Genomic DNA, 13,034 nt, shown 5'->3' with positions numbered 1-13,034 from the left:
CTTGTGATGCAATCATGGTCGTTCATCTAGAGGTGATTTCTCCTTAATTTTCTCATGACAAAGTCTTGAATTTTCTGATCTTTTTTTCCCTTAATGACTCTTGGATATCTCTAGAGTTAATCATGCAATGCTCCTTCTCTTTCCCTTGAATAGTGACCAGATACATCCCTTATTCCTCTCCTTTGAATTGCACTAATTTCTTCTTCCAAGAATTGTGCACACAACGAACTCCTATAGTCAAGAAAAATCAGAAATTAATTAGTGTCTATAATCAATAGAGAATAAGATAATTAGGAATAAATATTGACTATAAACACTCCCTTTTATTTCGTTGAATTCTTCCTTATTTATGTAAGTCTTAAAAGTTTTCCTTGATTTCATCATTCAAGAGTTCTTAATGTGATGGACTCCTAAATTAATTCTCTCTTTAAAACAAGAAAATCAGAAATAAGAAAGTCCAAAGGAAGAAAGTTTCCCCAAAAAAAAAAAGGAAATATTTCCTAAAATGAAAGAGGAAAGTTTCTAAAATGACTCATCCTTCATTTACGCTCATTTATGCTCTTTTTCGCCCCTTTTCTCCATTTCAGTCCTTGAAGTACCTAAAAATAGAAACTATGTTATAATTAGTAATTTTAAGAGAATAACTTAGCCAAATGAGGGAAAATACATATTAAAAACGTCAAACTTTGTGCTCTTATCAAAATCTGTGATACAAATATTATGTGATCAATCACAAATATCAACAAAAACAAAAATTTCCTTTTTCTTTCCTATTTTTTACTTCCATTTTCTCTTCTCGTTTAGAAGAACGATAGTTTGCAGTTGGTAGACATATTGACATTTTATCGAGGCTGGTTTTGTACTTGACATCAGCGTTGGCATCAGCAAATGAGTTCAAGAAGCTAATATCAGGTTTGACAGATTTTATTCATCCATTGGTTTAATCTAATTTGGTATCTTAAAATTTCAATTTGGTTGAAAATTTGCAGAAATGTTCTACTTATGAATGTTTAAACATCTAACGGTTTATTTTTCAAAATATGATCAAAAAGTGGGTCTCATAGCCATTGTTTAGAAAATTCCCATAAAGTCCTCATTCTAAAGGTCATCACTAAGGGTAAATAACCACACAATATTATTCTTTGGTTATCTAGTGTACAGACAACAGGTTATTGGAAAGCGATGGTATAACTAAAACTATATCAATTACGGTGACGGATGGTGTCAATGATACTTAACTAATACCAATAATTGGCATTGGTCCTAATGATAATGTAAGAGTATTAGTATTGGTCATGCTTGACTAATGGCAAGGGAATAGTTTCCGGAGTATATTAGGATCTTGAATCATATAATTTGTTGCACCTAAATCAATTATCCACATATCTTTCCAACTCAAGTGGGAATTACTTAAAACAAGAACAATCTGTATTTGGTTTAGCTTGAAAGATTGAAAAGAAATACTGGTTTACTTCATTCTTCATTAGTGACATCTTTGATACCGATCAACTTGCATTATTTCAAGTCCCCCAATATGGTTCCTTAGAGGTGGAGAGTGGCTTCGTTAAATAGTCTTCAATATGCTAGGTCCATTCAATTTAAGGTTACCCACATTTACAGGGAAGGAAACAGTTTGGCTGACAAATTAGCTGAATATGGAGATACCAACCAAGGTCTATTTGGTGGATTACACTTCCCAATTTCATTGTTGGGCTCTATGGTCATGATTTGTCCTCAGGTATTATGTATCATTTTAGATAGTGATTTTTGTTGAGTTATTGTCATTGTATTGTTTTCTATTTTGTATTTGCTTCTTTTAGTAGCACTTTTGATAGGTCTGTACCTTCATGTTGATATATGTCCTGTGGAAATGGTTTTGGCCTTCCTTTTGTACTTTTCTCTTCTATTAATAGAATTTCGAATAAGGGTGAAGAGTTAGCCCCTATGTCGCTCCTTAAAAAAAAAAAAAAATCCTTTTTCTTTTTTCATTTTCTCTTCTAGTCTAAAGAGTGTTGGTTTGCTGTTGGCTAGACATAATGGTGTTTCATATGGGCTAGTTTTGTGTTTGATATCAGTGTTGGCATTAGCGAGTGGGTTCAAGAAGTTGATATTGTTTACGAACTTCTCTAGTGGTCCAACAAGTGAGTTAGGCATGGGTTAGAGTTTTTAATAGTATTTCTTTCATTCTAATTTTTGGTGGTATGTGGAATTTGGTAATAAGTTTTTAAGTTTCAAAGCGTAATGCTCTAATATCATTTTAGAAATGAATGGAGAAGTATTGTTATGTCTATTCTTCTTAAGTAGAAAATAATTACAATAATATCGATATACATACAAGGTAAGTCAATTATTATTATTATTTTTTAATCAAATCAACGATTTCTTATTATAGTCTCAAGCTAGAGCAGTACATTACATGCCTCTCCACTGTCTTAAATACAGAGGGAAAATAAGAAAATAGAAAATTACAAAGTAGGACATGACCAAAGATGTAAACACAGAAAACCCTATTTCAAAAAGATTTATACAAAGAAGGACATGAGTCCAGACCCAAAAGCCAAATTATGCAAGCCTGACTCCCAATTTTAGTGGAAAATGACCAAAATGCTCGAGTTTCATCACAATTTACTGGCATTGCCATTGACCCAATATCCAATATCCAAAAACGGAAATTTGAAATCCTACATCTTCAATCCTTCAATTCGTGCTCCATACTTCCAATTGGACCAAGAGACTTTGAGAGATTGATATATGATCCAAGAGCTCCAAGACCCACTAAGTATTGTCACCGGAGGTGGCCGAAAACTCAAGTTCCGATCAAAAATTTGGAGCAACAGCGCTGCAGTGACTTTATTCTCCTTCCTGCACCTTCCACAGTCCAAAATAAGCCACCAAACCACCATAGAATTGAAGATGAGGGAAAGTGATTTCCAACGGTACCTGTAGCGTCAAAATCCATCTCTGGAGGGAGGAGATATAGCCGGTGGAAGGTGATGAGGTCATGGAGAGAGAAAGAGGGAGGAGAGAGAGAGAGAGAGAAGTTCGGGTTAGTTTCCGAAATGGAAACTTACCACACTAACTCGTCCTATTTATAGAAGATTTACCATAAACAGTAACTTTAGTATTTTGACCATAACTTTTGCATACAACTCTGATTTAAGTGTACCACGTGTCTGCGGACTCGGCTTAACATCCTCTACAACTTTAGTGAAGAAAATTTTCTCAAAAACTAACTCAAACAAAAAGTCAACTTTTTGGTCCACTAAAAGTATTGAAATAAAGTAAACAGTGAAAGTAACTGTCATTTACTGCCCAAATGACTAGTAAACCAGTAAATTGAGATACGGGACGTAACATATATGGACTGTTGTTTTTTAGCGTTAATATTATGTTTTTTGTTTTTCTGGGATTGGGTGTAGCATATATTATTTTGTAAGTTGATGTTTTAGTTGTGGTGAAATGATGAATCTAAATTTTAGTAACCCGAGATTCAACTGGAGGCTTCAATTTCACTCATGGATTGACAGATCTAATTGCTCCTGCTACTGCTCCTGCTACTGATCCAGCTCATGCTCTTCTCTTGCTCTTGCTACTGATCCAGCTCATGCTCTTCTCTTGCTCTTGCTACTGTTATTGCTCCTGCTACTGCAAATAAAGTTGTTACTGAACCAAGGACACGTTTAGCAATAAAGAAGATAAAGAAGAGTGACGAAGAGCTTTGAGATTCTCTCTCTTAGCAACCTGTCAAAGGAAGAGATTTTTTTTTTTTTTTTTTTTTGCTTTTGAGAAGTAACATAAAGGGAATATTCTCAGGAAAAAAAATATATAGAAAATTACATAGTAGCACATAACCAAAGATGTAAACACAGAAAACTCTCTTTCAAAAAGATTTATACAAACAAGGACATGAGCCCAGGCCCAAAAGTCAAATGATGTAACTCTGACTCCTAATTTTAATGAAAAATGACCAAAATGCTTAATTTGATGAAATATTTACGCATATGCCACTAACCAAAATCTCTCTTTTTCTCTCCTCCGTTTTACCCATTCGCATCCTAATCCTAGTCCGACCCGACTTGCCTTTGCAAAATGGACGGAACCGCTGCTGCTCATTCAGAGGTGTGTGTGCTCCCCGCAGAGAGAGAGAGAGAGAGAGAGAGAGAGAGAGAGAGAGAGAGAGAGAGAGAGAGAGAGCCATGATGGAGTCCGACGAGAGCAAATGAGAAAGGTTCAGCCCTCGTCAACGACGCTAAGTCGTTATTGCTACTCCAGGAGAGAGGTCACTTCAGTTCGATGAGGTACTTCATCGAGGAGGTCATCACCGGCTTCGATGAGACCAATCTCCACTACTCTTGGGTTGGCATGTGTTAATTGCTTAATAATTTGTTTTATTGGATTGTCGAGGTGTTGGTTGAATTCGTAGTTGGATCTGATTTTATTTGCAGGCAAGCTAAGGTTCAGGAGCTGAGAAAATCAAGATCCAATTTTTAATATAATTTCGTGTTAATTTTGGCAAGATGGTTTGTGGGTATTCACGAAAGAAGAGAAGAAGATTGGGGTTGTTGCTCAATTTGCTATCAAACTTTTCTGAGAGGTAAATCAAATTACTATCCAATCATTCTGTGATCTTCAAGTTTTTGGAAATATGTTGAAGTGTGTAGGAAACAAGAACAAAAATGAAGGCGGCAAATGCAAAGGAAAAAGGTTGGTTGGGAGAGACGGTGGAGAGAGTGATGATGATGGGACCCATATGTTTCATATCTTTCAAGCATATGTTTCTCTATTTGCGGTGGTAAAAGAAAAAGAACAAAAGACTAATTATTTTTTTTATTTTTTATTTATGAGGAAAATTATGGTAGTGAACTAGTGATGGAGGGAATCATATAGCAGGATTGGACAGTAGCAGGATTATGCAATGACGAGTGCAGTAGCAGAACACGAGTACAAGTGTAGTAGCAGAACTGGACAAGTATGAGTGCAGCGAGTGCAGTAGCAAGATTGGACGATGATGGGTGCAATAGCAGAACAAGAGTACGAAGGCAGTAGCAGAACTGGACGAGCATGAGTGCAGTAGCAAGATTGAATGAGTGCAATAGCAAGAATGAATGAGTGCAATAGCAGGATTGGACGATGATGAGTGCAGTAGCAGAACAAGAGTACGAGGCCAGTAGCAAAACTGGACGAGCATGGATGCAGTAGCAGGATTGGACGATAATGAGTGCAGTAGCAGAACACAAGTACGAGGGTAGTAGCAGAACTGGACGAGCATGAGTGCAGTAGCAGGATTAGATGAGTGCAGTAGCAGGATTGGACAAGTGCAGTAGCAGAATTAGGCGATGACGTTTGCAGTAGCAGAACAGAAGTATAAGCAACATGATTTAAACAAAAAAGAGTTTGGATTAAAGAAAATAATTAAGATTTAGTTATCTATGTATTAAGGTTATAATTGTAAAAGTCTTATTCACACATGACAACAAAGTAATATAAAGAGATTATTCTCAGGAAAAAAAAATATATAGAGGGATTAGAAGTCAAAAGAAGTAGTTAAGGGTAAAAAAGTAAATTAACTCATAACATGTGGCAGGTGAGGAGCAGATTGTCCTTATTTGTAAAATTTAATATTTATAAAAGGATTAGAAGTCAAAAAAAGTAGTTAAGGGTAAAAAAGTAAATTAACTCATGACATGTGGCAAGTGGATAGCAGATTGTCCTTATTTGTAAAGTTTAGTCCTTATATGTTTAATTCAATCTTCAAATGATGTATTTGTTAAATCATCTTTTGTCAATAACTTATATGTAATTTGTTAAAAAAAATAATATAAAGGGATTATTCTCAAGAAAAAAAAAGTAACATAAAAGGATTAGAAGTCAAAAGAAGTAGTTAAGAGTAAAAAGGTAAGTTAACTCATGACATGTGGGAAGTGAAGAGCATATTGTCCTTATTTATAAAATTTAGTCCTTATAAAAGGATTAGTAGTCAAAAGAAGTAATCAAGGATAAAAAAGAAAATTAACTCATGACATGTGACAAGTGCACAACATATTTTCCTTATTTGTAAGATTTAGTCATTATATGTTTAATTAAATCGTTAAAGGATGTATATGTTAAGTAATTTTTTGTCAATAATTTATATGTAATTTGTTAATAAGAAAATGTGGTGTGCATATATATATATATATATATATATATATATAGTACCACTCATTAACGAACATCCATGCTCACTTATTGTAAAGCAAGCCTATGAACTATGAAAAGACATAATAACTAGCAAGCCTAAAAAAAGACATAGGTGCACAAAAGTGCATAGCTTTCCCTAACGAGGTAGGAAATTATTGTAAAAAAGAACCACTAAGAGATTAGTAGCCCTCACAGGCCCCTTCTGGGCCCAATCACCAGCTCATTCAACGAAGGCATGCAGAAGCCCTACGAAACCCACCACTGCCCTTGACCTGCCACATCTTCATCGCCTTCATACCACCATGGCCGGCACTCTACCTCAGTCACACCACCATTCTCAAGCCAGCCACAACTGCAGCCCACCTACACTCATCGAAGCCGCCGCAGCGCAAGGAACTCGATCTCGTAATCGAGGTTGCTGTTCAAAACGCTTAGCCGGTGACCCCACCACCACTGCGACCCAAAACCACCACCTCACGATCTCAGAAACCAGTGCCAACCTAAGCTAGATCGATGCTGATCCACCCAAGTTGGAGCAATGCTGATCCAGACGCATCACCACTGCTTCCTCCACCACCTGATCAACAAAATCTAGCGCCCAAAACCGAACTTGTGAGGAAATCGATAACCCACAGAAAGAGAAGCTCGTCCGGTTGCACGCGCCACACGCCGACGAGGCCAAGGTCCACGCCGATGTGGGTTTTGACGAACAAAAAACCTAGTTTTTTATCGTCCTAGAACATCAGCAATGATAGCGTGATCTATTAGGCATGTTACTCAGAAGGTAAGTCAACTATAATATTAAATGAATATTCTTAATTGATATTGCGAATAAATATTAATTTGTACTATGAATCTAGACTAACAACTCTTGTCAATATAAACTAGCCTTCTTCATACATGCTCTGCATGTGTAATAATTTTTTATTTAAGAAAAAAAAAACAGTTATTGTAGAGAGAAAATAGTGAAAGAGAAAAGTGGGATTGTGGGATAATTTCTTTTTAATTTTCTAATAAAAATGTACTTTATAATTGTTATATTTACCCTTATAATTTAATTTATTCTCAAAGTTTTTTAATCTTTCAGGGTTAAATTTATCAAAAATTTCAATTTTGGCTAACAAACCTTCTTCTCTTAATAATAGTATAGATAACATTTTACCGTCTCATGTACAGTGTTAGAAGACCTTGGATAAAACTTGTCTCTGAAAACTATTCTGGAAAGAAGTACTAGTTTTTGAATCAATCCAGAGTCTACTATTTTTCGTTCATCAAATTTTTTTTATTGTTTTTTATTTTTTATAGTAACACTGCTTTAAAAAGTGATGTTAGAGTTGGCCAAATTGTTAGGAAACAGCCTACAGCGGTCAGTGGCGGAGCCAGAAATTTAAATGTATTGGGGCACAACGATTTCTGCAATAGGATTTAATTTTAATTTTCTTTTCAAGTATTTTAACATTTCTTTTAAAGAAAAATTGACACAAGAATTGGCAGACAATTGTTATTAATGTTAATAAAATATTTTTTTAATAATTTCTACATCTAAATCTTAAAAAAAATATATATATATATATATATATATATATATCTATACTAATATTAATAGAACAAGCTTTGTTAGCCAAAACTAAAAAAATGTACTAAAATACCCTTAAAATATTAAAAAACAAAGCACAATTTTCATTCTACAGGACATAATCGTCAAAACACTAAAACAATAAAAATATATATTAACTACCCATTTTTAAACTGATAACCACCCACTTTTCCACACCCAGAGGGTGTGTGTCAAAAGTGTTTAGGAGTTAGAGGTACTCTCTATTATATTTAGGTCCAAGACAAAACTGGCCAACCTTCTTTCTTTGGTCTAAAAACCAAAGAAGATGCCCAAGGTGGGTATCGAACCCGCAACAACAAAGTTGAAAGCCTTATGCTCTACCCAACTGAACCAAACCATCTTTCATTCACTCAACTTGTAATATATAATATATACCTTCTGAAAATCATAATTGGGGCACATGACCCAGTGTGCCCCTGCCTCCCTCCGCCCCTGACAGCGCTGTCGCTCTCCGGCTGTGTAAGTTGGCATGAATCATAAACTCTACAATCGTACACCTTATTCAGAGTCGAAGGTTTTCTTTTCCTTTTTTTTTTTGTTTACTTCTTTTTCTCATTCTCAGTTTGAAGTTTGACCAACATTAGGTAGGTTGATGCCTTAGCTAATGTAGGTCAATATGAAGTCTCTCATTGCAAACTTTGATTTTGTGTCCTTCAAAATGTATACAGAGAAGCCAATAGTGTGAGTGATGCCTTAGCTAACTTAGGTCATGAGTTCATGGACACTAGTATCTGATTTGGTACGATCCCCTCAAGGGGCTTCCTCTGCCTACAACCTTGATCGACTTCAGATAGGTTGTAGTAGAGGCTCTTCTTTGTAATTCATTTTCTCAAGCAAAAAAAAAAAAAAACATTAGGTAGGTTCCTAGGCATAACCTGCTCATAGGCCTGAAGACTAGAACCAGCTCCATAATTGAACAGCCAGCTTCGTATTCCTGGGCTGGATCTAACTAGTTCTGGGCTGAATCTATTGAACCAAGGATATAATTATTAACTAAATGTAGGCAATGTGTTCGATAAAATGCATTAGTATGTGTTCAAGTTTTTTCAATAGCTTGGCTAATGAACATGCCTCGATATTTTTAATGCAAATGCAATCTCTGGTGATTTTGGCATAGCATGACTTCTACTATGAGATTTTCAACTTGTGCAACACTAATTTGCCGTCTCTGTTTTTCTCTTATTATTCAGGGGAAGAAGTGAGAAACTGTAGTGTCCTCCTAACGTTTCACTTATGAAAAAGTGAGGGGCTCTTTTGAGTGGCGCATAGGAAGCTAGCCCCTCCTACCAAACTGAACAAAGTAAGCACTTTAATATTTTGCTACTTGGGACAAGCTAGTCTCTATTCTTTGGCTTACAAAGCAAGACAAATCAAATACATGCCCACCAACTTTGCTTATACCCCAAAGCACCCCAACCATAAGCACTTAATTGTATCTAGATAAACAGAGAAAAAGTTAAAACAGTTGTCCAATTGCCATTGTAAGAGAAACTTTCATGCTTATTAAACAAGAATAATGGAATGAGAGCTAAGCTGGCCTCACTCTAACTGACTTAATGATTCTGCTAACTGTAATCTCTATTATTTATAAACTGAGGTCTGTGCAATTCCAATGTCAACGAGAATCACAAGATCACAAAAACAACTGAAACTCCCTACTCGACTGTATTCACAATATTTCAGCTAGACAGTTCGTCAAACACAATGCCTTCAGTCCCTGCTAAGATACTCATAGGCATCTCTTCAGACCCAGATGAAAGCAAACAGTTGCTATCACGAGCAATTAGTGTTCTGGCTCATCCGAATGACAACATTGTTGCCATTCATGTTCTTGGTCAGTCGGTTTGAATTTATGAGTACATCTTTGCATATATAACATTTAGTTGCATTATACTATAATTGTGTCACATTAGTAGCAATGTGAACTTCATCAGTCAGAGTTGTTTGTATCTGTAGGGTGATTGCATTTTGAAATAGCATGCCTGGTTATTGATTTTTCAGTTGGCGAGGAGAGGAAGAAGCGCGAATCAGTAACAAAGTCTCAATCCCAACTTCGTAGAGCAAAAGCCTATGTTATATCTGTGCTTGGAGAATTTGCCAGGACTTGCCAATCCAAGCAGGTGAAGTCATCTTATTATGAGAAGGGATCATTGTAGAGTTCTTTTGAAACTGTAAAATGCTCGGTATCACTAACTTCCTAGCATTAATATACTCAGTTATTCTGTATTGATTTTCAGGTAAACCTGGAGGCAAAAGTAATTTTCTGCTCTAGTATTGGAAGAGGTCTAGTTGAGGAAGCAAAATCTATTTTCGCAGATTATCTTCTTCTTTGTAGCTCAAGAAACCAATCAAACAGGTAAAAACCAACAGGCTTTGTCTTAATATCTTCAGTTTTTCTTCAATGGTGATCTCTCATGATTAACATTTTGAATCATATTAAACTAGAGTTCCATCCATTACAAGATACTGCTTAAAACATGCCCCGTCTGGTTGCACATTGATTTTATTGGGGAAACCTACCAACCCTCAACAAAAGTCAGATTCACATTCTGCAGACTCGAAAGGTAGCTTATTTCAAATGCTTCTCAGACAGTACAAGACATTCTTTGATGTAATGTATTCTAATCTGTCCATAACCTGATAGCAGAAAGCCATCAATCAATTCCATGGCGGACTAAAAATACCATTCCGAGTGGCAGAAGTACATCCTCTTCTGAAAATCTAGGTGTCAAAGAAACGAAGAAAGAAATCACTTCACCAAGGGCTGTTTTAGATGAATTTGAAGTAGAATCTCAGAGCACAGATGATACTGGTAGCTATGGGGACTCGGCTATCATACAGTCCCCCTCTCTGGCTGCCAAGATCATGAGCCAAACCAACACAAAGAAGCAAGGATTATCACCATGCAGATTCATCACTTCTTTCTTTGGTTCACCATTCAGAAAAACAAATGGCAGTTTATCAAACAACGAAAAGCGATTACCTTCACTGAAGTGCTTCAGTTACAAGGAGATCATGAATTCTACAAACAGCTTTCACCCAGGTAAAAGTATCGGTCAAATTGTTGTGCCATTATACATTTTTTCATTGAAAAATGAATCCATAATTAATAAAAATGTTCTTATGCCATTGAGTTTCAGATAATCTGGTAGGTCGAGGTGGGTATTCTGAAGTATATAGGGGTAATCTTTCTGATGGGCAAACCATTGCTGTCAAAATGTTGGCCAAGGACAACAACAATGCTAACAAGGAAAAAGAGTTCCTAATGGAACTGGGAGTAATTTTACATGTCAGCCATCCTAATACAGCCAAATTAGTTGGTTGCTGCATTGAAAATGGACTTTACCTCATTTTCAACTTCACTGAAAACGGCACTTTGGCATCTGCATTACATGGTAAGAAACATTTACTGCACCATCACGCTTTGGAGAAAAAAATTTAAGAAAACCAAATTCATATATTGGTACTTTGGTGGAAGAAAAAGAACATGTTGGAATTACTTTCGATCATGAGTAATTACATTTGCAATTGCTATGCCAAGTTTCTCAGCAGTTGGAATGTTATACATGATCTGTTGAGTTATGCAAAACAGATAATTATACATGATCTGTTGAGTTATGCAAAACAGATAATTATGCGTGCTATGAACAGCTTTGCTAATTACTTGGAACCCTGTCAAACAATCTACAGGTAAATCATGTGAATCACTTCCGTGGCCTATTAGATACAAAATTGTCATTGGAGTTGCAAAGGGTCTGCATTATCTGCATAAATGTTGTAAGCACCGGATAATACATCGTGACATAAAATCCTCAAATGTCCTTCTTGGGCCAGATTATGAACCACAGGTGAAGGACCAGAATTTATTTCAGTGTAAGCTTGAAAATTATATTAATTCATGTAAATTCAGCTGTGGTTTTATTTCTCTATAGATTACAGATTTTGGACTAGCAAAATGGCTTCCTAACAAATGGACTCACCATGCTGTGATTCCGATAGAGGGTACATTTGGATACTTAGCACCAGAGTACTTCATGCATGGAATTGTGGATGAAAAAACAGATGTTTTTGCATTTGGGGTTCTTCTTTTGGAGATAGTAACTGGCCGAAAGCCTGTCGATTCATCTACAAAAAACCTTCTACTTTGGGTAAGGAAATTCTAATTATATCTACATCAATCCTATTACACACATACAAGCATATCAGTAAATTTTTTGATCTTCCTGTAATTGTTGTCAGAAACAGAATTCAGAAAATCAAATCCAGCAGCCAAACTGGATCCTTGTACAAAAAAACCAATACTCTTACTTTCTTTTTTTTTGAAATAGGGCCATTACGGCTGGCCTCAAGCCTTGATCATTAATGAAACCGCATTAATAAAACCGCAGAATACTCTTACTTGTACTAAATTGAAATGGTACTATGAAAACAAATTACATGATAGAGTAATACAGAAGAAAACTTTGGAAGCCTCCAATCAAGTAAATTGAAAGTTCCACCTCTAACACTTCCATTTTTTATTACTAAATTGATCTATATATAGGCAATGCCACACATGGAATCAGGGGACATAGCTAAACTAGCTGATCCAAAACTGGAAGCAAATTATGATGCAGAACAACTGCAGAGAGTAGTCCTTGCTGCCTCATATTGTGTGAGACAAACGTCGGTATGGCGTCCATCGATGAGTGAGGTACATCAATATGCATATACTGACTCTACTATAGGTCACCAAGTACATGACTTGAGATTATATTTATATTTATGTTGTTTTTATTTTTTTTGTCTTAGGTGTTAGAGCTTCTAAACAAAGGCCATAAGTCTGAGATTGCAAGGACCTCGATTCCAAAGTTTTCCTCAGATGAGTTGGATGATTACTCCATGGTTTTTGGTTATGATATTCCAGAAGACATTGATTTAGAGGACTATTTATGAGTTCTGGACCAATTTTTTGTTTATTTATATTCTGCATTATTGCTTAAATTTTACCAGTGAATCCCCGAGTAATTCTGTTTGTTTTATTTTTTGGTAATTAAAATATCACCATTCTAGTGCAGACCATATTGATCACCATAATCTATAAAACTGTGACTCACACAAAGAGAACACAATAAGGCAGCTTGTTCAAAACTTGGCATTCTAATTCAATGAAATTCTAGTAAGACTATAATTAAAGGATCACAGCAACTTGCTGTTCTCATTCACACTGTTGGTCAACTAATAAAAATTTCAGATA

The 13,034-nt window shown here is 35.8% G+C and overlaps 1 protein-coding gene across 2 annotated transcripts; it reads left to right on the top strand.

Moving 5' to 3' along the window:
• Window positions 1-9,393: 9,393 nt before the first annotated feature.
• LOC112200095 (probable receptor-like serine/threonine-protein kinase At5g57670) lies at window positions 9,394-12,789 on the top strand. Of its 2 annotated transcripts, none has more exons than XM_024341113.2 (10): window positions 9,394-9,632; window positions 9,800-9,918; window positions 10,036-10,154; window positions 10,244-10,362; window positions 10,443-10,841; window positions 10,939-11,193; window positions 11,489-11,646; window positions 11,731-11,946; window positions 12,342-12,491; window positions 12,590-12,789. In XM_024341113.2, exons 1-10 carry the CDS (start codon window positions 9,503-9,505, stop codon window positions 12,731-12,733), a joined length of 1,809 nt encoding a protein of 602 aa, XP_024196881.1. In that variant the 5' UTR covers window positions 9,394-9,502; the 3' UTR covers window positions 12,734-12,789. The 2 variants fall into 2 exon arrangements, with proteins under 2 accessions (XP_024196881.1, XP_024196882.1); XM_024341114.2 differs by having other exon boundaries at window positions 9,395-9,632; window positions 10,446-10,841.
• Window positions 12,790-13,034: the final 245 nt, after the last annotated feature.

Source organism: Rosa chinensis, chromosome 4, assembly GCF_002994745.2.
Source record: "Rosa chinensis cultivar Old Blush chromosome 4, RchiOBHm-V2, whole genome shotgun sequence".
Taxonomy (NCBI): domain Eukaryota; kingdom Viridiplantae; phylum Streptophyta; class Magnoliopsida; order Rosales; family Rosaceae; genus Rosa; species Rosa chinensis.
This window is presented reverse-complemented; position numbering and strand designations above follow the sequence as displayed.